The sequence below is a fragment of the Gymnoscopelus braueri genome (assembly GCF_963280865.1).
Source record: "Gymnoscopelus braueri genome assembly, chromosome: 24".
NCBI classification, from domain to species: Eukaryota; Metazoa; Chordata; class Actinopteri; order Myctophiformes; family Myctophidae; genus Gymnoscopelus; species Gymnoscopelus braueri.
This window is the reverse complement of record NC_137626.1, coordinates 12,612,318-12,638,349: the sequence shown is the minus strand read 5'-3', so window position 1 is coordinate 12,638,349 and position 26,032 is coordinate 12,612,318. Positions and strand designations below refer to the sequence as shown.

The 26,032-nt window shown below is 42.4% G+C and overlaps 2 protein-coding genes across 4 annotated transcripts in view; one reads left to right on the top strand and one right to left on the bottom strand.

Moving 5' to 3' along the window:
• Nucleotides 1-2,245, top strand: part of LOC308080477 (receptor-type tyrosine-protein phosphatase-like N) — a gene marked incomplete at its 5' end in the record, with an annotated part of 69,162 nt that extends 66,917 nt beyond the window's left edge. Inside the window, one exon of the mRNA XM_080422375.1 lies at nt 689-2,245. Within this exon, the coding sequence (XP_080278501.1) occupies nt 689-760 (72 nt within the window). The 3' untranslated portion in view covers nt 761-2,245. The remainder of the gene's footprint in view (nt 1-688) is intronic.
• A 7,341-nt stretch (nt 2,246-9,586) lies between these two features.
• The window catches only part of rpgrb (retinitis pigmentosa GTPase regulator b), a 32,670-nt gene continuing 16,224 nt past the window's right edge, over nt 9,587-26,032 (bottom strand). The window contains exons 12-17 of one of the 3 annotated variants that reach the window (XM_080422633.1): nt 25,513-25,595; nt 25,111-25,170; nt 17,003-17,182; nt 14,684-14,732; nt 13,954-14,069; nt 9,587-12,743 (exon numbers count right to left, since the gene is read on the bottom strand). In XM_080422633.1, the coding sequence (XP_080278759.1) occupies nt 12,534-12,743; nt 13,954-14,069; nt 14,684-14,732; nt 17,003-17,182; nt 25,111-25,170; nt 25,513-25,595 (698 nt within the window). In that variant the 3' untranslated portion in view covers nt 9,587-12,533. The remainder of the gene's footprint in view (nt 12,744-13,953; nt 14,070-14,683; nt 14,733-17,002; nt 17,183-25,110; nt 25,171-25,512; nt 25,596-26,032) is intronic. The other 2 variants (XM_080422634.1, XM_080422635.1) reach the window with 2 other exon arrangements.

The window sequence follows — 26,032 nt, the reverse complement described above, 5'->3', positions numbered from 1 at the left end:
CTCAACTGGTGCATTTGTACACTCTCTCAGTTATATTAAAACTGAGGATTTTACGGTGTAGATTGGGGTTACAGAGTTGTTGCCTCGTCTCCCTCTGTCTGTCTGTCTATTACTTACTGTTTACCTGCTTACTTCCCTAAATTCAAACCTACTTACATTCCTACCTACCTACTGTACATGCATGCCTTGTCTTTATACTGTACATGCCTGTACATCTGCCTGCCTGCACAGTCAAATCCGGAGTGTTGATTTAATTTAACCCATTAAGACCGGGAACGCACTTTTTTTTATTTTTTTAAACGTATTCGCAGTTCTCAAACGTTTTCATGTCAAGGACCCCCCAAAATGATATGCGTTTGGCCGCGGACCCCCATCTCAAAATACTTTGTTCCAGGGACCCCCCAGAAGCAAAGATTTCAGTTAAAAACGGTCGCTTTGAAAAATATATATATTCAAAGATATGCACAAACTTTCACGATTTTTCAAAAATAGCCAAAGAAATCAAAAAAGTGACACAGATGCGTTCCCGGTCTTAATGGGTTGATGTTTGTTTTTACACTCTGAGAGTTCAATTTAAAACTCAGTAATTTACCGTTACTGTGTGTGTGTGTGTCCACAAAAATCACAGAGACCGTTACGACGAAAGCATGCAATGTACAAAAACAACATCTTTTCTCCCCGTCTCCAGGACCAGTTTGAGTTTGCGCTCACGGCCGTGGCAGAGGAGGTCAACGCCATCCTCAAAGCCCTGCCCCAGTGAACGAACCGACCGACCGACCGACCGCCCGCCCTGCCTGACCCCTATACTGCCCGACCCGACGACCCCTTGCACTTGGAATTGTATCTTATACAAAAAAGAAGGAAGAAAAAAACCATCACCTGTGTCTTAGAGTACCTCGCCTTTTCTGTCTACTTGGACAATGATGAATGACCTTGTGAATGGCCTTGTGCTACTTTATTTATGCCCCCCCCCCCCCCCCCCCCCGGCCCCACCACCCTCTCCCATTGGGCGCCGATGCCTTGAAACTGTGTAATGGTGACGTCCAAAAAAGAAGGAAAAAAGTGTCATTTCTGGACCATTTTAGACGGTACGGCGGTGTATACCTGTATATACGTGGTGTGGCTGTGTATCTATATGGGAATCTGTACAGTGGACGTCAATGAATTCCGTCTGTTTCCATCCAGAAAAGCAGGTGGCGGGTTCCGAACGATCGATGCACAGAAAATATTCAGTCCAGAGATATGCTGTCGAAGCTGCCGTTGAATTGAACCGGGAGGATCGGAACGTTATTTACAAAGATATCCAGCCTTAGCCTCTCAAAAGATGCGAGGTAGGAAGAAGTACAGTAAGTTCTAGGTTGCGTCCAAAACCACAGCACTAACATAGTAAATGCTACACAAGTTGCTATTTTCAGCCTACTAATTACTAAGCAATATGGTTTCAATTCGGACATGCGAAATATTACTTATATGAAACGCTACGGCTAAGCTAGTAGATACTAAATAGTAGGGTGAAAATAGCATACTGTAGCATGTGGTTTTGGACACAACCCTAGTCTTTACAAGATGCTAGTAGTGGTCCTAGTCTTTACCCCTAGTCTTTACCAGTGGTGGAAAAAAGTACTCAAATGCTTTACTTAAGTAAAAGTATCAATACCACAATGTAGAAATACTCCATTACAAGTAAAAGTCCGGAATTCAAAATTTACTTTTAGTAAAAGTACAAACGTATTGGTGTCAAAACATACTTAAAGTTAAAAGTACTCATTATGCAGAATGCCCCGTTTCAAGTTTTCAAATGTATAAAAATCGTTTGTAAATGGCAGATCTACAAGCTCACAATGCGTCACATCGCGAGCTTGTAGATCGGCTATTTTCAAATGGTCGAAATGTATATAGGGCTGAAGCGGTTAATCAAAATCGACAAAGTAACTAAAGTTTTCAAATAATTGTAGTGGAGTAAAAGTACAATATTTGCATCCGAGATGTAGAGGAGTAGAAGAAAAAGTATTGGAAATTAGAAATACTCAAGTAAAGTACTTAAGAGAATATCCTGCTCAGTAATCCTCCTTCGTTCATTTTACTAACATCTACTTCTCTTTGTGTGCCACACCATTTAATTGTTAGTCACTGAAAAAATTATTGTTGTATACCTCAAGCAAGTCAGAAAAATGAATAAAAAATTATATTATATTGATTTAAAACAAAGCTATTTTGTAACTGTGGAGACATTAAATAAATCTTTTCGTGTGTAAGTGCTGCAATCACTCAATGTGTCATATGTTTCTATGAATTTTATATTTGTTTACTGTGGTCATGACATCAGATGACAAAGGTCTGAATTGTTTCCACCCACTTTTAGTAACTACTTTGAATTTACACGTCACCGGACACATAGTAAATGGTGGAGGTCTCTGGCAGTGGTGCTTAAAGGACGACTTCACCCATTTTCAACCTATATCATATAATTGGTCCTCCTCACTAAATGGAACCGAGCCTTCATTAGAATCATGTTAAGGTCAGACTATACCAAGTTGTCCAAAAAATAATGATACTGTGTTTAAGTTAATTTTCTTCTGTAATATGTTCTAGATGCATTGTGCCTGCAGTGAAATATTCAAGAAACACTTTCAAGATTTTTCTAAAATAGCAGATGTACAAGCGCGCAGTGAGCTTGTATATCGGCTATTTTTTGAGAACCACTGTTCTAATTCCTAAGCGTTGTATATCGGCTATTTTTTGAGAACCACTGTTCTAATTCCTAAGCGTTAAACGTATGCTGTTCAAAATTCCAAATCTGCAGCCTCCAAGAAAAGCAAAAGTCGGACATTAAAAACTAGGTATAAAATGTGATCAGTGTTGAATATAATTGAATTCAGATGTCCCTAAATCTCCCTTTCCGTTTGGAAGCACTGAAGACCCTCCACTTAGGCATCATAATCATTCTACATGGTTATATTGTAATAATCATTCTACATGGTTATATTGTAATACGTTTGACTGCCAATGTCTGTCTGTGTACAGATGGAAGAAAAGGTTAAATCGTCTCTGTCGTGTGGAAACCTCATGCCCAAAAATGATACATTGTCAGAGCCGGGATTTGAACATGTAGACTTCTGTTTATCAGGCAGTCACTTTACCCATTGAGCTAAGGCCATGGCTTCCCTCTCCACTAACACAGTGGCTCTCAATAATGTTTATGTCAACGACCCACAACTTGATACGTATTTGGCTAATGTGTAAAGATGTAGTGCCAGGGGCCCCGATAAGAAAGATTTATATTTAAAAGTATTCAACATTTTTTGAGAAAAACAACCTTTGTCACCGGCAAGAATCAAACCTGTAACCTATTGGTTCTGAGTCAGGCTCTGAAGTCAAAGGCCAAATGGATAATGACAGAAAAGCCAGAGGCTTGTTTCCATTGTGGTTCATAAACATTCAAACATCTAGACAAGCAACAGCACTACAAACCATAGACAAAATATTATGCTGTTAAGATCATAATTTATTTTATGTATTGTTCCTCAAAGAGGAATGAAGACCACGTCACAGACAGGCAGTTGACAGCTTGGTGTGTAAGACACTGCTTACATAATCCTGAGGCCGTGGGTTCAAACCCTGCTCACTCTTTACCATGAACCTTTCCTTTACAAGGAAAGGTTTAGGGGTAAGGAGTGAGTGAGGTTTGAACACACTCACCCAGAAACCCTTAAAAGCAACACAGAAACCAGTGAATTTCAGCCAGTACAGATGGCCTAGTGGACTAAATTCAAGCCACAAGGACTGGCATTGCCAGGACTAGTCGAAATAAGTCGCGCCAGTGTCGGGTACCGAAGATCATCTCATCCATGCGTGAGCGGGGTGAGCCCGGGGGATTATTCCCCCTGTGGTTTCCAGACAATAAAGTGGAGGGGGTTATAGAAAAAATATAAATGGGCAGCTGAAAGATTTAGAGAGAGGAAGGGGTGGAGCAAGAGAGGGGCGGAGCAAGGAGGATGTGGAGCTAGGGATGGGTAGAGCAGGACAGAGTGGTGGAGCTAGAGAGGAAGGGGTGGAGCTAGGGAGGAAGGGGCGGAGCAAGGAAGAAGTAGAGCTGGATCGAGCGAATAGACACAACACTGTCTATAATAGTAATTATGTTGTACTAGCATAGGTGTAGTAGTAACATAGGGAATTGAACCCCATGGTAAACCAGGAGTTCCATACCAGTGTGTTTTCTAAATACACCTAACAGTGGTGGAAAAAGTAAATTCTTGACTTTCTTACTTAAATAAGTATCAATGTAGAAATACTCTGGTAAAAGTCCGGAATTCAAAGTATTGACATCAAACCAAAGCTTTTGAAAATAGCAGATCTACATGTGACGCGTTGAGCTTGTAGGTTTATATAGGGCTGAAGTGGTTAATAATCAAAATCTACAAAGTAACAAGTAACTAAAATTTTCAAATAATTGTAGTGGAGTAAAAGTTCAATATTTGTATCTGAGATAAAAGTATAGAAAAATGGAAATACTCAAGTAAAGATGTTTCTGTCTTTAACGTCCTGTGCAATGTGTGCTGTAGTGTAGGACAGTGCAAGCTGTTGCCCCTCTCCTAAGCTCACTGCTGGTGTTAGATAGTGATAAACTAAACAGTTTGTATCACACCCAGTGGTGGAGTATGTACTTACCTCTGCCTAAATAATGATGTACCAAAGGAATATCACTTATCTAAGAACACAATATTTTTACTTCTACTCCACTACATCTCAGAGGCAAATATTATACTTTTACTCCACTGCAATTATTGAAAACTTTAGTTATTGCAAAATACACAATCACTTCAGCCCTATATACAATCAAAAGATTTGTTATACATGTGAAATGGGACATTTCTGCATAATGAGTAGGCCTACTTTCTACTTTGGTACACTTGTACATTCTGAATTTCTGACTTTTACTTGTAACAGAGTATATTGATACTTTTACTTATGTCCATGTTGTTTAGGGGAGTCAGGCACACTCTACAGCAGTGAAAGAGAAAAGTCATTCATTAGTGTTGTTTATCACTTAAAACACTACACTATCAAACACATTCCCTGAAAAGTCATTCATTAGTGTTGTTTATCACTTAAAACACTACACTATCAAACACATTCCCTGCCATTGACAAGTCAATTTAAAAAATAATACATCCTAAACTGTCAGTCCATCCACTCCCATGTTATGAGATTTAGAAAAACACATCTAGCTCGGATTTTTTTTTTTTTGAAAAAAGAGCCAATATAGTATCCAATTTGATTGACTGATCATAACGTTACAGCCAATACCTTTAATTATGTTGATGGGCTGTCGTTATAGTCTGAGTAAAACACTGTTTGAAACATCACCCCTGCCATATTGCAAAGTATAATAAAACGTGCAGACCCAAGCTATGCTCCAGTATTTTATTTATTGTGGGTATCTATTTGAGAACAGCAAAACCGATCATGCACGAGTTTATAGCCTGTCATATGACATCGTGACCGTCATGGATGAACTTCAACCTGGTATTTAAACTTTGTCCCTTTGGTCCGTACATCTACGTTCATATTTCAGGTTACCCATGGCCACGGATGTTACAATTATGTACGTTCCCTCAGAAGTACTTTCTCCATATGCTTTCAACTGTATTGCACTCTAATACGTTATAATTCTATGATAAAATGGCCACCAATCGGATTAAAATGCTTTTCATTGAACAATACGGAAGATACAGGTACTTTTGAGGGCCCGTACATAATTGTAGTGGCCATGGGGTAAACACTTTATATCTGAACATGTATGGAGCAAAACGTGACACCAGGTTGAAGTTCATCCATGACGGTCTAACAGACAACTGTGATGGCTAGCACGTGCTTGTTTACATTCTCATAAGACCGCATGGCTCATTTGCATACACGTCAATATATTCAATATGGCGGCAGTGGTGGAAGGTAACAAAGTACATTTACTCAAGTACTGTACTGTACTTGAAAATTTCAGTAGGCCTACTTTTACTTCTACTCCACTATCTCAGAGGCAAATATTATACTTTTACTCCACTACAATTATTTGAAAACTTTAGTTACTTTGTAGATTTGGATTATTATTACAGAACATACATTGACATCATGAGCTTGTAGATCTGCTATTTTCAAAGGATTTCTGCATAATGAGTACTTTAAGTACATTTTGAATTCCGGACATTTACTTGTCACAGAGTATTTCTGTATTGATACTTTTACTTTGAATACTTTTTCCACCGATGATTAAATGCAAGTAACTTGGATAACAATGACATGACTGAAAAATATAGGCTATTTTATTAGTTAGGGGAAACAAGAGTTTGTCACATTATTATTATAATGGAGGCTATATAATAATATGAACCTAACATAGCCGATCTATAAGCTCGCCTCGTCAGCTTGTAGATCTCCTATGTTTGGTGCTGTAGAGGCCAAAAAAAAAAAAGAGCCAAATGTGACGGGTGAAAACCATTCACTATATGGAATAAAACGTATTGGACATTAAGTGAGTCAGTAAAAGCTCTCGTTCTGCAATGACAATAACTGTCCTTATAGTTTGATCAGGTTAATGTTGCATTATCGGCTACAAGCGTGGCAAATAGTAATGCTTTGATCATCTGACAGAATGAATAGTAAGAGTATGGTATATATGCTACAAGCAAGCAGACTCAGAGCCATATTGAACACAGTTGGCTCGGGCAGGAGTTTTCTGTGATTGGCCGCAGCGTCATGATGAGGCAGTCTCTACACTCATTCTTGTGCTGAGTGTAGAGACGCTGCCTTCACGATCTGATCGTGGGTTTTCAAACTCCGCTCACTCTTTACCCTGAAGCAGTGGTTCTCAAACTTTTTGATGTGAAGGACCCCCAAATTGAGACTTATTAGCCCGCGGACCCCCATTTGAAAAGATACGCCAGGGACCCCCATAAGATAAGATTTTTTTTATGGCTCTAGCAGTGATTCTCAACCATTTAAATTTCAAGGACCCCCAGTTTGACATGCATTAGGGCTACGGACCCCCATTTAATGGCATTTCTATCTCTTGGACCCTAATTTATATTGTAAAAGCCCTTACGGGTCCATTTGGTTCCATTTGTACACTCAGAGTTACAGACCCATCTATCATTTAGCTGGGGACCCCCTGGAACTCCCTCAAGGACCCCACTTTGAGAACCAATGCCCTGAAGCACTAGTCAAAAGCAACACAGAAAGCGATGAGACTTAATTAGCCGGTACCATAGCGAAGCGGACTGAGTCAGAGTCATTCAGGCCTAGCACATGACAGTTGGCTCGGCAGGAGTCGATCCCGTTCTCCCGTTGATTTGTGTAGAGACGATCTGATCGTTTCAAACTCCACTCACTCTTTACACTGAACCTTTCCTTCACAGAAGCACTAGTCAAAGCCAACACAGAAAGCAGTGAGGATTAGCCGGTACCAATAGCGAAGCGGACTAAGTCAGAGTCACCAGGCCTAGTACACCCGAGTTGCTACCGCCTGCCGTACTAAGGGCCGCGGGTTCGAATCCTGGTTTGCACCTAAGTCAGAGTCACCAAGCCTAGTACACCCGAGTTGCTACCGCTTGCCGTACTAAGTGCAAATCCAGCTAAGTCCCATAAAGCCAGGTACTGAAGATTGTCCCGACCATGCGAGAGTGGGTTGGGCCCGGGGGTTTATTCCCCGTGGTTTCCCAGACAACAAAGCGGAGGGGTTATAGAAAAAATTGAAGTTGGAACAAGTGGGCAGCTGAAACTTTACTAGAAAGATTTGTTGCAGTAGTGGTGAAATAACTCAAATGTTTTACTTCTTAAGTAAAAGTATCAATACTGCAATGTAGAAATAAAAGTCCGGAATTCAAAGTAGTAGGCAGAATAACTGTCTAACATCAAAAGCTTTTGAAAATAGCAGACTACAAGCTTCATGACGTGTTGTGAGCTTGTAGATCTGCTATTTTCAAATAGCCAAAGTTTATATAGGGCGAGTTGTGTGTGAGTTACTAACGTGGGGCTGGGCCAGCAGCACACATCATCCACCAGGGGGCAGTACATTGGTACCAGATGGGTTGGGTCCCAGTACACCGCGTCGTGTCGTGGATGCGAACAGCCTTTTTGCATGTAGTTTAAGCGCAAGGGGGCGGGGGGCGGTTGGGGAGAGAGCCTGGCGACGCGAGCTATGTTAGTGCACCGAGTGTCAGTTGGGGCAAACGCAGTCCCCACAACATCATTTACGATTCTGTGCCTATCGGTACATAACTCGGCGCTAAAGTATAGTTTTGGACCATGATTTGGACTCTTTGGTCTGACCTCTATGACCCCTGACCTCCAGGGATCAAGGGTCACAGAGGCACGCAAGCCGCCACGACAAGGCAGAGTCCATGTGGTCCACATGGACTCTGCCTTGTCGTGACCCTCCCTCCACATGATGTGGAGGGAGGGCCTGTCATTTTAGATGTTAACCACTTGAACCATTTTCTTATACTTTGGCTATTCAAAAATAGCAGATCTACAAGGCACAGAGTGCCATGCTATGAGCTTGTAGATCTGCTATTTTTTTGAAAAATCATGTGTGTTTTTTTGCAAATCTTTGAATATATATATATTCTTTTTTTTAAGGCGAACATTTGTAACTCAAATCTTTGCACCTGGGGGATTCTAGATTTTTGAAAAAACTTATGTTGCTATAATCAGTGTTTCTCAAACTTTTTCATGTCAAGGACCCCCACAATGATATGTATTTGGTCACGGACCCCCATCTCAAAATATGATAGAGATATATGATAACCAATACTATATAACAGAAGATATATGATAGAAAATACAATATAACAGAAGATATATAGATGATAACTAATATCATAGAAGATATATGATAACTAATATAATAGAAGATATATGATAACTATTATAATAGAAGATATATGATAACTATTATAATAGAAGATATATAACTAATATAATATAAGGGTTTGCTAGGTTAAAATAGTGGTGGTTGCTATGGTAAAACTGTGGCTGGTAGGGTGTACCTAGGGTGTACCAGGTGGTTGCTATGGACTAATTTGTTGTTGCTAGGGTCTAATAAGCAGTTCCTAGGCTCCATGTAGCTAAATGGCATTTCCCCCATTGAAATGAATGATTGTTTTTAGCAATCACAAGTTAAATATCTGTAAAAGTATGAAGTATTTCAAAAATTCAAATGGTAGGCCAAATGTCAGTGGTGGAAAAAGTAACTAAGTCATGCACAAGGCAGTTCCACCAAGCAGATCTTGGTTTCCAGACAATAAAGCGGAGGGGTTATAGAAATAGCTGAAATTTTACAGAAAAATTGAGTTGTGGCTAGAAAAAAGAAGAGGCGGAGCTAGAGAAAGAGGTGGGGTTAGATAAGGGGAGGAGATAAACTGTATCACATATTATATTTGAATGTTACTATTTAGTTTTTGAATGTTACACCACTAATAGTTGCAGTCACGACAGAAAGAAAAAAAATCACCCATTCGTACAGTATATCAAAATGCTTTACTCGTATCACAAAAATCCAAGAAAAATGGACATACAAGAGTTTGGGGATTATCATATCACAATATAAAATTCATCGTTTACCCTGAAACATACAAATTACATCAAAAAGTGCAAATGCCCAAATGTGCTTAAGGATGTTTCATTAAGCAATAAATTAAATTATTTACATCTCACAGTTTAGAAAAGTTTGCGCGCGCACACACACGCACAGAGGCTCAACTAACAGCCTAGAAGGAAAAAGATGTGCCACACAGATACAAAACCCATAAAAAAATACAAACAACATTTTATCCACAGCAACATGGGGATACTAATAATACATGTCATAGTGCAGTATTGTTCAACCAGCTACCATGGAGAGGTCTAGTGCAGGGGGCTTCAACAGGGGGTCCGGGACCCCTAGGGAGTCCTCAGAGTTACTACAGCGGGGCCGCCAAATATTTGCGGACAGGGATTTTTTTTTTACACTAGCGTCCCTATTCTGAGGGGAACATTAGCCAAAAATAGCAGATCTACTTGTGAGCTTGTAGATCTGCTATTTTCGGCAAGGTGTAGAGGGAAGAAAGAGCAGACCGAGTACAGAGCCAACAGTCAAGTTTACAAAGTATTAAGGGTTTAAGTGGTTAAATGTCTGAAAACACACATTTAACATGAATACACATGTAGTGGGGGGGGGGGGGGTCCCTGCTTCATCTCTCTCAGCTAGGGGGTCCTTGGGACGAAAAACGTTGAAGACCCCTGGTCTAGTGTATTTAGGTTGAGTAATGCTGCGAGTGAAGTGCTTGAACTAGGGGTGCAACAGTTAACCGAACGAGTCGGATTGCGATCAGTTCGATTGCTAAAATAGCCGATCTGCAAGTTTGTGACTCATTGTGAGCTTGTAGATTGGCTACTTTCTCGCTATACCATTGTACGGCGAAGTATAAAATGGGGCTTAAGGGGGTTAATCTAATTGGTTTAATCAATTAGACAAAAAGTCAATTAGAATTTGTTGATTTGTTGATTGAAAAAATATAAAAATATATATAAATGAATATATATAAATGTGTAATCGATACAGTAATCGCTCTGAAAATAATCGATAGTTGCAGCCCTAGTTTGAACTGTCGGCTGTTGATTTTGCTGGAATCTTGTCATTTAAGTACATATACTTGATTCAAAAGCTGCACAATGTGTCCAAAGAATTAGTGCACTTACAAATGCCCATGTTTACTTATTGTGTGGTTTTGTTCGAGGTCATTAAAAAAAAAGAGATTTGGAACTAAATAAAGCCTGTGAGAAATGGGAGCATATAGTATACAGCAGTGGTTCTCAAACCTTTTCATGTCAAGGACCCCCAAAATGATGCATTTGGCCGTGGACCCCCATCTGAAATATTTTGTTCCAGAGACCCCCAGAAGCAAAGAATATAAATATATTCAAAGGTTCGCACAAATTGTCACAGGTTTTGCAAAAATAGCAGATATACACTTGTATATCTGCTATTTTTTAATCGCCAAAGTATAAAAAGGTTAAAATTATTGTGATGCTATATTAACACATTTTGCCGGGGACCCCCTGGAACCCCCCCAAGGACCCCTGGGGGTCCCCGGACCTCACTTTGAGAACCAATGGTATACAGTCTGCAGTTAAAATGTCTGCTTATCAGTCAAATCATCAACCACAGTGACATCCCAACTACACACTGGGCATTATGTGATCGTCAGAGGATATGGGGTTTTAAAGGGCAAGAACACTTTGGTAGAGGTTTGGGTTGTGTATTTACCTTGCCATGGTGTAACTCCAAAGGTGGACAACAAATCAAAAATAATTGCTCCATTGATTAGAAATTGATAATTCAAAATATGCTCCTCATTGACTTACATTGTACGGTGAAACAGCTCTCAAAGTCACTCTTTTAGCACGTAAACGAGCACAAACAAAACTGATTCAGAAAATATAGAACATCACCAAACCCAGTACTGTTTCTTTTTTTTATAAAAATGTCAACTTCCTGTTGATTTTACTATTTGAAGATCCAGATCCGCGGATCCAGTCCGGGTTTTCTTCTAAATAAAAATATTAAAATCAACAGGAAGCTAACATTTTTATTTAAAAAACAAACAGTACTGGGTTTGGTGATGTTCTATATTGTCTGAATCAACTTTGTTTCCGTCCATTTACGTGCTACGTGACTTTGAGAGCTGTTTCAGCGTACAATGTAAGTCAATGAAGAGCATATTTTGAATTATCAATTTCTAATCAATGGAGCAATTCTTTTTTATTTCTTGTCCACCTTTGGAGTTACATAATGGCAAGGTAACTACACAACCTAAACCTCTAACAAAGTGGTCTTGCCCTTTAAGTGAGAATTGATTTCTCTCAATTCCTTGGGTTTTGTATTCTGAAAAAGAGGATATATGTTACGGCTTACACATCATTGTGGTAACCCTGAAGGGCTCATCATTACCGAACCAGAGGGTAAGGTCTCAGTAGGATGATCTTTTGTTAGTGCACACTGCATGCTTGAATTGGGACCCTAAGGTCCCAATTCGGGTTCGGGGACATGTCATATTAGGCGAACATTTCACAAAAATACAAGATTTGGTGTAGAGGGGAAAAAGCAGGGTCAATATAAGTGTATATACTTATATAGTGTTTACTTAAGTGGTGAAAACACAGAGAAGTATACCAATAGGAACATTCGCTCACAGGTGTATTGTTTGGTAGGCTCGGTCCTGAATGGCAGGCGATTGATTGGACATAACCGGAGAGATCGGAGCAGAGGCGAGGGACTCAATAAATAGGTCACTTTGTGAACAGATAGTGGTTGACCTTTGAATAATAATAGTGGTTCATCTGAAACAAAGGCACATTGAACGGTTCGTATACGATTACTGCACACGCCACTGAAACACAGAACGTTACTGCATGCTCAGATCTTTAGAGATTGGGAACTGCAGCGCGAGGAAAAAGCAGGTTCTTCTTCCAAAAAGGACGGAAGTGTTATTGTGTTATCACAGCAAGGTGCAGGTTTCAGAGCGAGACCGCTGGCGCCTAGCGTTAGAAGGTGGCGTTGGTTGCTCTCCGCCTGCGTTTGCCTCTGGTTTGCTGCTGATGAACCCAGACGGGGTCTCTTCTTCTTGGACGGCCGCGTTCACACCGACGGTGCCCTTCTCGTCGTTCCGCTTAGACCTGGAGGACGACAGCCGCCTGAACGAGAACAGCTGAGGACAACAGTACATAAAAAGGCAGTTAGATATCTCCCACAATTTGGTTCCAAAGATGTGTCGTCGTTGCTGTCGGGCAGAAAACAGCTAACGCCATTTTAAGTCCATAAATCAGTGCTATTGAACATCCTTTACGTCTGTGTGTTTGTTAAAAAATGTATTTAACCCATTAAGACCTGAAGCCGATTCTACATGTCTCCTAAATCTCGACAGTATTCTTAAAAATGTATGTTTCTATATCAGTGGTGCTCAATCTTTTTCATGTCAAGGACCCCCAAAATTATATGTAGTTATTATAGTTATTTTGTTACAGGGACCCCCCAGAAGCAAAGATTTGAGTTCAAAATGTTCACTTTAAAAATATATATATATTCAAAGATTTGCACACATTTTCACGATTTTTCAAAAATAGCAGATCTACAGGCTCACTCACTCGGTGCCGCGCTATGAGCTTGTAGATCTGCTATTTTTGAATAGCCCAAAGTGTAAAATAATGCTTCTGACAAAACCAGCTAACTCCATTGGATCCTCAAACTGTCTGCTAAACCAGCTAACTCCACCAAAGGGGGGTAGAGTTAGCTGGTTTTGCTGACTCCATGGCTCCAATCCCTTTTGACCTCCAACCTCATCGTAAGCTTGGAGGTTCCATTCAGCTGTTCTTATCAATGATGAACAAAACCTTCTAAAACTTCCTAACCTCCTAACTCTTGGAGTTAGCTGGTTTCTGCCCGACAGCAGAGATATATATTGTATACTTAAAAACTTCATAGACACTACTTGAGGCCATAAATGTCAGGTGTGTTAGTGCTGTCAACTTTCCTCAGAAATGATATTCGAATATTGGTCTTAAAAATGTGCAGATATTCGAATATATTCGAATATTATTATTATTATAATAATAAAAAAATATGTACATTTGTTTTCCCAAAAATTATATTTTTTGTTTTTTATTTTTTGACAGAAACAGTACAAAAACAATGTATCGAGTGCTCGGATCCAATAAAACATATCTTTTGTTTGTTTTTATAACTTCATACATTGTTTTTTGTATTGTCCCTGTCAAATAAACATACAAAATATTTTAAAAAAAATTAATTCGAATATGAATTTTCATATTCGAATATACATATTTTCCCAATATTAGAATAATATTCGTTTGACAGCCCTACAGGTGTGTGCCGATTTAATTTTGTGAACATCCTCGCACCTTTTTGCTTGAACCTGACTGGCTCCTCGATTTGTCATCTGCTGTCCCATTGGCTGGTTTGCTGATGTCCGTGTCGTCCGTATCGATGGTACCGGACCCCTCTGTGATCTCAGACTCTGTAGACATAACCAGACGTGTACAGTACAGTACATGTAATAAGACAGTTAAAGGTTCTATGACATTCATTTTCACTTTTTTTTTTTTTAATGTTTTTTTGGGGGTTTTATGACCTCAATTACACCCCAAAAATCTGAACTTTGAACATTCAGTGGATTTTCTGTGGTCTGGGGTTTTCTGAATAATTAGGCTGAAAAGTAATCTGAGCTTGGCCCTTCGGCAGTGAGGTCACAGCCGATTAATCCCGCCCACTCTCCTCCTCACCCCTCCCCTCCCCTATCCTTTCTTTTTTGGGGGGGGCGGAGCAGAGGCGATGATTGACAGGCAAAATCCCTCACCAGCGACACCCGGAGGCAAAGATTTCTTTTTTCATTGCAGTTGAAAAGGCTTTAGAAATGTGAGAGAAAAACACCTGCCATGGATCAATGGAGTGGATTTTTTTGTTTAAACTTTCTATACACGTTTGAAGGACCATGACAAAGACTTTTAATGTGTGGTAAAACTGAACGTCATGAAACCTTTAATATAGTAAACTTCACAGAGTGAATCCTTTCTTCCCGACATGCAGCTTCATAAAACGGATCGAGAACGCCTTCGAAAATGCTTTGCTCACCTCTCGGCTCTCCGTCGGGTACGGATTCTTCTTTCAGCTCTTCGGTCTTCTGGAAATATAGGACATTACCCTTTAATTTAAAATAACAACAAGTAAACCGGACCCGGATGCATGCCAGTGATGAGACACTCTACCGATGTAATTAAGGGCAGTGACTAATCAGATTGTTGAATGTGACAGGACAGCAAGTGCTTCGCAAACCATTTTACACAACCTAATATTGTTAACACATTCGGTGCCAGAGAGTTTTATTAAAAAAAGTCCAGTTGAGTGCCAGAGATCTCACCGTTTGTAGCGCTACGCTGTTTACAGCTGCAGACTCCACGGCGAGCACCCGATTGTAAACAATAGATGCGTGCACGATGGTGGATGGTCCCGGCTAACGCCTGGAACAATAATAACATCTCTCACGCGAGTCACCATGGCGGAGTGATCGCGGATCGAAAATGACTCGTTTTCCCCACAGTAAAAAGTTAAGGAAATATGGAGTTTTTTTTGCAAGGAGATAGAATGGGAGCGGACGGGAGCCAGGTTTTTTGGCACGTTGATCCATCTGTCCCTTCCTTCTCTGAGTCACCATGGGTGATTCCAGAGCTGCGCTAGGCCCCCCCCCCCCTTTGTGGGAAAAAAAAAAGAAAAAAACTAAAACATTGATAACAAGGTAAATCCCGGTTTTGGCACCTAATCGCTAAACATTGAAAACACGGTAAATACCGGTTTTGGCACCCAATGTGCTAACAAACTAGCCATTGCAGGTGCATGTGAATTTTATCAAAATGGAGCAATTGCATGACCTTATTTGTCGCCTAAAATGTAATCAGAAGTTTGTTGGGTTGTATAGGTGAAACAGAGATCGTTTCCAGACAAACCGCCATTGTTCTCACATTGGCCTGGAGGAACGATTGCTCTTCGATTAGCTAGTTCATTGTTGGGCCAATTGGCCGACCAATGCTGTAACTTCATCACTCAGTCAGCCTATGCATCTGTGGTGCACGGTGCATGTGTAGGGAACACATAAGTCAGTCACGCATTCACGTTTCATCCAACCAGTCAAGTCCATCCAATAATTTATGATAGGATCAGGGACAGGGTTTTGAGGTTAGGTTTAGGCATCATTTCTGTGAGGTTAGGGTTAGAGTTAGGCATAGTGTTTGTGAAGTTTGCGTTATGGTTAAGGTTAGAGTTAGGCATAGTTTTTGTGAAGTTAAATGTTAGGGTTCAGGCACAACCTGAGCCGACACACCAATGAAAGAGGGAGGGAGCCCCGAAAGGATCACAAGGTTCAAATAGTTTGCTTTCAATGGGGGGGAAATAAGTAACCTGACTCCGCCAGATGGGGGCGGTATTGACTGTAGCCTGTGAAACAAAATGTGACGCGAGCTTCTTCCATCTGGCAGAGTCAGGTTAGAAAATAAGTACCTTAACACAGACAATGGGCTAAAGGGGGTTGTAAATGATTGACTGTGATTCCGACCTGAAAAATGTATTTTCTGTTTACTGAAGAGCTGGAGGAACAGGGAGATCCCTGTTAGTTAAAACAACACTCAACAAAGACATAAGTTGTTACAGGGCAAATATCTTCTATGTCGGGTGGAAACCTCATATGTCCAAAAACTGTTACTTTTCAGGATTGAAATTCAAAAATAGCAGATCGACAACCTCAAAAAGTGTCATTTTGCACCGCGTTTCAAGCTTGTAGATCTGCTATTTTTGATACTTTTGTGTGACACTGTAGTATGATCAAGCAGGGCATTAATTTACGGGGAAAAAAACCCCGCAGAAAGTATGGAGTTAACCCTTTAAGACCCGGAAAGCAACTGTCATTTTAGATTTTAACCACTTTAACAATTGTCTTATACTTTGGCTATTCAAAAATAGCAGATAAACAAGCAGATCTGCTATTTATTTAGAAAAATCATGAAAATGTGTACAAATCTTTGAATATATATTTTTAAAACTAAAATCTTTGCTTCTGGGGACTCGACAAATGTCTTCTAAATCCTTTTTTTTTATTTTTATTTTTTTATGATTATATGTTGCTATAATCAGTGGTTCTCAAACTTTTTCCATGTCAAGGACCCCCCAAAATGATATGTATTTGGCCTCGGACCCCCATCTGTAAACATGTCGTTCCAGGCTCATAGCCGCACTACGTGCTTGTATATCTGCTATTTTTTAAAGTATAAAATATATAAGTATACAAGTATAAAATAATGGTTAAAGTGGCTGCACAGATGCGTTCCCAGTTTGAATGGGTTAAGTCAGAGGTTTCTGCCTCGACGGCGCCGATTATGTACAACGCTGTGTGAAATTACATACGGTATTTACAGGACTGTGAGAGACCTCGTCCACATCCCCAATCGAGCCGTCCAAACTCTGCGAGGACCGTCCCTCTGTCACGGTAGACGTGTTATTCTCCTTTCCCTCCTCCTCCTCCTCCTCCTCCTCCTCATCGTCCTCCTCCTCTTCTTCATCCTTACTTTCCTCAGGTCTTAAATCCTAGGGGGGAAAAATGAACCGAGTCAGAGGAGTGACATAATTGTGTGAATACCCTCGAAGCTAACCCTAACCCTAGACTGTCAGCTAAGTGACTAAAATCTAATTTTTAAGGGTCACTCACAGGTAAACATCCTTTTTTTTTTTACGTTTCCTACATTAAAACATTTAAAAATGTTTAAAAGATTTCCAAATTTACACATTTTTCAAAAGAATTTCAGGAATAAATAATACAAAAAAAATCAAAAAGAGTGCAAATATCAGATCCATAAGCTCTCAATGTGTCGCATTGTGAGCTTGAAGATCGGCTATTTTCACTCTTTTTGAAATAGGGCTTAAATGATTCGTTCATAATGATTTTTTTGTAAGTTTGCTGTCTGGAGAGACAGAAAATGTATTGAGTGAAAAAGTTTGGGAATCCCTGGACTAAAAGACCCACTAAAGTATGTCATGTCACAAACTCGGGTCAAAGTACCATCTTAGACAGCACACAATGTAACAGGAATACGAGGACGCTATAAGCAGGGTTGCACATAACTTTTTAGGTGTAGTGGGCTACTCAGAAGAGCACCTGGAGATGTGACTTGGTGCACACCAAATCCCGTTTTGTCAACGGAGGGGGGGGGGGATTCACGGTGCCCACCGGGACCGTTTGGTCAACAAAAAAGGACGCTCTGCTTCCAAATTCCGCCGTTTTTCGCCAAGGTTGGTGCCCTGTGCTGCGCTGCTTTTATCCGCCAGATTGGGACGTTCACGGCATATTTTGCACCATTACGGTGACGAGTGCCTCCAACAGCCGCTGCTGGCTGCGTGCAGCGATGCGAGGCAACACTCACACAATCACGTGCAGCATGCGTCCCCTTCCCCTGCGCCTAATGGCTGTACATGGGGCCGACGCGTGCTTTAGGGTGATTGTGTGAGTGTCGCTTCAGGAAGTCAATTCCTAGCCTCGATCTCCAGGCTTTTATTTTTTATTTTTGCTAAAAAATAAAAGCTTGGAAATTCCTGTCCCAGCTGTTGGTACGCAAAAGCGCCTCGCGTCGTCTGATGTGCCGCGCATTATTTATTTTGGGTGTGCATGCGCACCAGTTATGTGCACCCCTGGCTATAAGCTACAAGGACATCCATCCACAACACATGGTTCTTACCGCCTGGAGAGGAGACTGGACTCAATTTACTTTCAATTCAACCAATTCACACGGCAGATTTCAAAGTGGAAAATGTAAATGACTACGTTTTAGTTAAACGTTAATCTAACAAAAAAAAATGGACGGGTCAATTTTTACACTCTCTGAGTTAAATGAACAGTCAGGATTTTGCTGTGTAGGAAGTGGATATTTTATACAATCCAAAGTGGATAATTGTAACTTTTGATGCATTCCTCTTCCAGGAAGAGTAGCTGCTGTTACATTATTGTTAGCTAATGGCGAACCAATAAATAAACATTAAAAAATAAAGGTCCTCTAATCCAGTGGTTCTCAACCAGTGGTCCTGGGACCACCAGTGGTCCTTGAGGGGGTTACAGGGGGTCCCCAGACAAATAGTTAGGAACCAAATTGAACCTTGTGTGTCTGTAACTCTGAGAGTGTACAAATGGAACCAAATGGACCCGTTATTGTACACTCTCAGAGTTAAAGGAACACTGATGGTGATACTACTGTGTAGATTGGGACCCCCCAAAAATCAAAATGGTTGAGTCCCTGGCATATCTTTTCAAATGGGGGTCCCTGGGCTAATATGTGTTAATTTGGGGGTCCTTGACGCCAAAAAAAAGGTTGAAAACCACTGCTCTAATCAATTAAATGACTGAATCAGATCCTATCTTCAAGCAATTCCTGACTGTCAGTTTTACTTGGAGCTCCTTGCATGAGTTGAAAGTAGACTGAATCCAACCTTGAGTTCCACACTACAACAGAGAGTACGCACCATAAAGGATTGCTAAAGGATTACTAGTGGGATTACACAGACAGAGAGGATTACAATGAATGGAGGGAGAATGAAAACAGGTCCCACCTCTGACTGGAACAAGGCCAATGAAAGGCTTTAATAAGTCTGTTGAGTGACAGTTACAGTCCACGGTGTGCTGACATTTTCTAACAGGTTTAAAATGACTTGGAATTCCTTCAAGAAGGGCTGGGAAACATGTCAATATTAGCATCGCAACACGTCTTGCAACGTGATGTGAGCGTGTAGATGGGCAATTTCTGATATTTTTTTTTACATAAAATATTGCTTAAAATAATCATTTTATTTAAATCTTGAGAATTGCGAATTATGACCAGTGTTATACTGGCATTTGGGGACTGCTGTCAACTCTTTAAAGTCGAAGCTATATTATTATTATTATTATTCATTTCTGATTTTTTTTTCAGTTTTAGAATGTCTGGCATTTTGTTTTAAAATGCAAATGTTGATCATGGGTAGTATTAATGTAGCCTATACTTCACAACAGGACACTTTTTAATAAAATCTGAAACATTTATTGTAAAATGCAGGAAAGGACAAGGTAGGAGAAACTGTGGGGGGAAAAAAAAGTCCCTCAAATCATAAAATAATCAGGGGTTTTCATAGATATAAAAGTAAGCGTGCAACAAAGTGGTTAGTCGATTCTAAAAACTCAATTAGAGAATGTGTTTGTGTTGATATATAAAACATTTAAGAAAGTTATAAAAACAAAAAGCGCTTCAAGATTATTCGATTAATCAAAAAAAAGTTAAGAAAATCCATAACTGCAGCCAAGGTTGCCAGATCTGCTTATTATAATTTCCCTGCAAGATTTTATTTGAAAATAGCCGATCTACAAGCTCACAACGCGTCGCATCGCGACGCGTTGTGAGCTTGTAGATCTGCTATTTTCAAATAGCTGATGTATATGTTAAAGTGCTTATGTGGCCCATAGTCGCTTCTTTTGGGCTGGTTCTCCTAGACCTGGTTGCTCGTTTCTCTCACAGAATATGGCAACACTGGCTGCGGCCCTATATAAAAGCATTTAGATAGGACATAAGTGTGTCTTACATCCGTGTTCACAGCCACCATGATGCTTATCGTTATGGATACCATAACCAATAGAGATGTGCATTGGCACTGCCCTCACCATTCAATTCCATTACGATTCACCAGGTAACGATTCGATTCTACGATGCATCTCGATGCATCACACTTTGTTATATTACTGCACAACATGGCAACTTTTTCATCAGTCAATGCTAAGCAGTCAGATATACTGAACAACATATACATCTGTCTGCTGCTCTGTGCAATTAGCAATAGGATAAAAAAAATTAAAATAATACGAATAAATTAAAAAATAAAGATTTTTGACATTTGTGAATCGATTCATAATAGTCCACGTCCGCATCGCGAATAATCTATCAATCGATTATTTTTGACACCACTAATAATAAATATATATATGTGTGTATGTGTGTGTGTGTGTGTGTGTGTGTGTGTGTGTGTGTTAACGGATTGGTTAACGCACATCCAAGCGAAGCCTGACTGATCGTCAGTTCTAGTGTCTCTCAGTCTTGTATTGATCTATTCTGTGGTTTGTGATCTGGCAAAAGGCAAGCGTTATTTCAGACGGAGGTACTGAGGTAAGACATCGTCCCAAAACTCCTCCGCCTCCCCCGCGTCCTGGCCTTTGTTCCCGGACCTTGGCTTGGACCTCGTGGCAGATTTGGTACTTTGTCTCTGGGCGTCGGCTGGCTTTTTTCTACTCTTCTTCACCTCCTCCTCATCCTCCTCGCTCTCTTCTTCCTCCTCTTCTTCCTCTTCTTCAGATTCATCTTCCTCCTCTTCCTCCTCCTCCTCTTCTTCAGATTCATCTTCCTCCTCTTCTTCCTCCTCTTCTTCAGATTCCTCCTCCTCTTCTTCCTCCTCTTCTTCAGATTCATCTTCCTCCTCTTCTTCCTCTTCAGCCTCCTCTTCTTCAGCTTCCTCCTCTTCCTCCTCCTCAACCGCTTCCTCCTCCTCCTCCTCCTCTTCTTCCTCATCCTCACTTCCCACTTGGCTATCACTCTCTGCCTTCTCGCTGCTCTCGTCGTCCTCTTCTTCCACCTCACTACCCTCCTCTTCCTCCTCCTCTCCTTCCACTGTCCCGCTCTCCGCCTCGCTCTCTTTCCCCTCCTCTGAGGACTCTAAAGATGTGCCCGACTCTCCCTCTTCCTCCTCCCCACTCTCCTCTTCCTCCCCACTCTCTTCCTCCCCCCCACTCTCCTCTTCCTCCCCACTCTCTTCTTCCTCCTCGCCTTCCTCCTCATTCTCAGAATCCCCTCCCTTGCTCTCCATCTCGCTACTTGACGCTATCTCACTTTCTTCCTCCTCCTCCTGGCTTACTTTGCTTCCTGTCCCGCTTGTCTCGGATTCACTCACTCCCTCGCTTCCCATTGTCCCCTCTTCCTCCTCTTCTTCCTCCTCCTCCTCTACCTGGCTTACTCTGCTTCCTGTCCCGCTTGCCTCGGATTCACTCACTCCCTCACTTCCCGTTGTCCCCTCTTCCTCCTCCTCCTCCTCTTCCTCCTCCTCCTGGCTTACTCTGCTTCCTGTCTCGGATTCACTCACTCCCTCACTTCCCGTTGTCCCCTCTTCCTCCTCCTCCTCCTCCTCTTCTTCCTCCTCTTCCTCCTCCTCCTGGCTTACTCTGCTTCCTGTCTCGGATTCGCTCACTCCCTCACTTCCTGTTGTCCCCTCTTCCTCTTCCTCCACACCACTCTCAGATTTCGCCGTGGCCTCCGACCCATCGTCCTCCTCCTCCGCCTCCTGCTGCCCGTCTCCCTTCGACTGGCTTCCTTCACTCTCTCCCCTGTCGCTCTCCTCTGCCTCGCCTTCGCTAGTTTTCTCTTCTTCTTCTTCACCTTCCTCCTCCTCCTCCTCTGCTCCTTGCGTCAGGGTGTCGGTGTCTTCTTCGCTATCCTCTGCTTCCGTTGCCGTCGCAGCGCCGGCTGCCTCCGACTCGGTGGCGGTCCCGCTCTCCGCCGCGCTCGTCGTCTGCCCTCCGTCGCTTTCTTCCGCCCCCTGTTCGTCCCGGTCATCCGTTGCCGTGTCGGCGATGCTACCCTCCATGTTCTCTTCCCGGCTTTCGTCCCTCTCCTCCTCTTCCTCGGAGTCACTCCGTTTGGGACTGTCTCTTGGTGGTACGATGTTGATGCTGACAGCGGTCTTCCTGCCGTCCTCAACGGCGAATGATCGGGAATCTGAGTCTGAATCCACGCCCCGCAAGCTTTCGGATTTGGACTCGGACTCCTTGCTCTGCGAGAGTTCGGATTTGGACTCGGACTCCTCGCTCTGCGAGTGTTCGGATTTGGCCACGCCGTCTCTCAAGATGCCGCGGGAGTCGCTCTCCGTGCCAGATCCGTCGGAGGGGACGGGTGACGGGGAAGCGAAACTGCCGACGGATGTTACCTCTCTGACGAATGTCGAGCCGGCTGCCAGCGAGGACGCGGCTGCCAGGGAGGACGCGGCTGCGATGAGGCCGAGCTTTGACGTCCCGTCGGGTTTTCGTTCAACCTCTGCTCGCTTGGGACTTTCAGGGTGAGCGCCCTTTATGGCTCGAGCCTCTTTTATGTTTGTCTCGTTCTTAGATTTTTTGGGATCTTTCGATAGGGCCCTTTGCCCTTTAGACTTTTTGGACTCCCTGTGGCCTTTGGAAAGGGTTTGCGGACTCTCCAAGCTACTCGCATGATCCAAAGAATCCCTTAGATCAAGAGCGTTAGCGTCTACGCCACCGTGTTCATAAGACAACGCAACTCCTTTGCCTTTTACCTTAATCGGCTTGGTCTCACTCTGCACTAGCTGACCTTTCCCCTCTTTGGGTTTAGACTGTGTCTTTCTGGGCCCTGGACTCTGACCTTGAGCAGAACTCTCCTCGCCTTTAGAATCTGTACTCGGTCCCCTTCCTGCCTGCTTCACAACTTCAACCTGTTGGCTTTTGACCTGGACTGCCCTGGGCTGTGGTTGGGTCTTTACATTGCTAACATTGCCTGTGCTCAAAGGTTCGTTCCTAGCGGCTCTATCCTTTGTAGCGGCAGGCTCTAACCGCTCCGCGGTCACAACATTCTCCTTACCGCCTGCTCTGCTTGGGGACGACGCCTCGCGACCCTGTGCCTTCCGGCGGCCGGGGCTCTCTGCCACAAGCGAACGGGGACTCTGGCTCCTCAGGAGTTCGGTGGTGGGCGGCGCCCGCTGCGGGCTGAGCTCCGCCCTGCGAGGGGACGAGGGCGTCGAAGAAACGAGCCTCTGCCGCGGGAGCTTTTCCTCCTCTCCTCTGCTCGGGGATGGCGTCGCCCCGCGACCCCGCGCCTTACCGCGGCCGGGGCTCTCTGCCGCCGCGAGCGAGCGGGGGGGACTCTCGCTCCGCAGGAGGTCGGCGGGGCTGAGGTCTGCCCTACGGGGGGACGCGGACGTCGAGGAGACGCGCCCACGCCGCGGGAGCTTTTCCTCTCCTCGGCTCGGGGACGACGCCCCGCGAGTCCCCTGTGTCTTCTGGCGGCCGGGGCTTTGCGCTGCGAGCGAGCGGGCGCTCTGGCTCCGCGAGAGTTCAGCGGCCTCGGCGGCCCCCCTCCGGGGAGACGAGGGCGTCGAGGAAACCCGGCCCTTCTGTGAGAGCTTTTCCTCTCCTCTTTTAGGGGACGACGCCGCGCGACCCTGTGCCTTACGACCGCCGCCAGGGCTCTGTGCCGCTAGCGAGCTCTGGCTCCGTGAGAGTTCGGTGGGCGGTGCCCGCTGCGGGCTGAGCTCTGCCCTCCGGGGGGACGAGGGCGTGGAGGAAACGCGCCCCTGCTGCGGGAGCTTTTCCTCTCCTCTTTTAGGGGATGACGCCCCGCGACCCTTTGCCTCCCGGCGGCTGGGGCTCTGTGCCGCGAGCGAGCTCTGGCTCCCTAAGAGTTCAGTGGGCAGCGCCCGTCGCGGGCTGACCTCCGCCCTCCGGGGAGACGCGGACGTAGGCGAAACGCGCCCCCGCCGTGGGAGCTTTTCCTCTCCCTTTTGGTCGTCTTTCTCGCACTCCCCTTCCCTGGCCTTACCGTGCTTACCCTTCCTCTAATCCCAACGTGTGAGAAAGCATGAAGAAAAGAATAGGAGGTGAGAGGAATGAATTAGAAAGGAAATTAAAAGTAAGCCAGCATGAGACAGTGAACCAAAAGACAAAAGGTTAAAAAAAAGAAGGATAGGAGAGTCAGACATGTATAACTTAAAAGCACAACTAAGGCATGGAAGATCGAGCGACAGGTGTGATATGATAAACGATAAGTCTAATTTACACTTTGTCATCATAAGACCCTTTCACTCACTGAACATTTGTAGTTTTTTTTTTCTTTTTTTTTGTGAGCAATACATACAGCGAGGTCATACAGCGAGGTACGCATTAAGTTTTACGGCTACTTGAAACATTCATATTAGCAAAGACTCGAGAAGTTGGTAAATCAATAGTGTATAAATGGGTCATGGAAAAAAGGAAGTTAACATATATGGCATGAGCTGCGTCATTATGAATGCTGATATGCACAACCTGATGAAAGTGTGTGACTAGGGCTGTCAACTTTCCTCAAAAATGATATTCGAATATTGGTCTTAAAAAATTGCAGATATTCGAATATATTCGAATATTATTATCATTAAAAAAATATATATATTTTTTTTAATTTTCTTTTTTACAGAAACAGTACAAAAAACAATGTATCGAGTCGAGTGCTCGGATTCAATAAAACATATTTTTTGTTTGTTTTTATAACTTCATACATAGTTTTTTGTATTGTCCCTGTCAAATAAATAAAAATAAAACGTTTTTATTTATTTTATTTTTTTAATTTGAAGATTAATTTTCATATTCAAATATACATATTTTCCCAATATTCGAATAATATTAGAATATCGAATATTCGTTTGAAAGCCCTATGTGTGACTGTGAGACAGATATGGTGAGATCGTTCAATTACCTTCTGAATAGGGGACAAAGTGAGGGTCTTATCACCAGGGTCCACTTTCATCACGTGTGTCTATACCATGGGGAAACAAAATCACAGCAATGTCACGTTTAGTTCATTTCTAACGCTGAACAAATAAACTCGCACAGAAGAAAAGTTGTCTCTCTTTGTAGACAGATGTTTGTCCCTAAAATATGGTTTTAGAATCCAAATCAAATGATTGTATTTGGCAAATTAAAAAAAAAAAAAATCACATAAGCAATTTCAGTTGGTGAGGTTGATGCATTGCAGTGAACAACCAAAATGCTACTACATAATACTTACTTATTAGTGTTTTTTGAATAGCCAAAGAAATACAAAAAATGACACTGATTCTTTCCCGGTCTTAAGGGAAGACTAAGTGACGTGACTTACCATGTTGAGGAAATCTGTGGTGTCTCCCAGGTCTTTAACACTGTCAGTATCCGTCAGGCTGTCTCTCTCAAGCTGCTCTGGCTCTGCCATGTCACAAAACAGGAACATATTTCACATTATCACTTCAGATCCTGTAATCTAAGACAGGACTAATTGTTTGTTGCTGCTTTCTCATCTGTGTTTGACCTGAGGTGAGATGTTTGAATCACCCCCCCCTTTTTTTTCCTCTTTCTATATCACCTGCAAAAATGCATCATTTGTTCCTTATCTCAATTCAACTACAGTATGTGCATTTTAGTTACATTTCCTGTCAGAGTAACTGGTTTACTCCCAAGATGCAACGCTGTTCATCATCTTTCAGTGGTGCAAAGTAACTAAGTACTAGTAATTAAGTAATTACTTAAATACTGTACTTAAGTAAAATGTTGAGGTATTTGTACTTTACTTGAGTATTTCCAATTTCCAATACTTTTACTTCTACTCCACTACATCTCGGATTCAAATATTGTACTTTTACTCC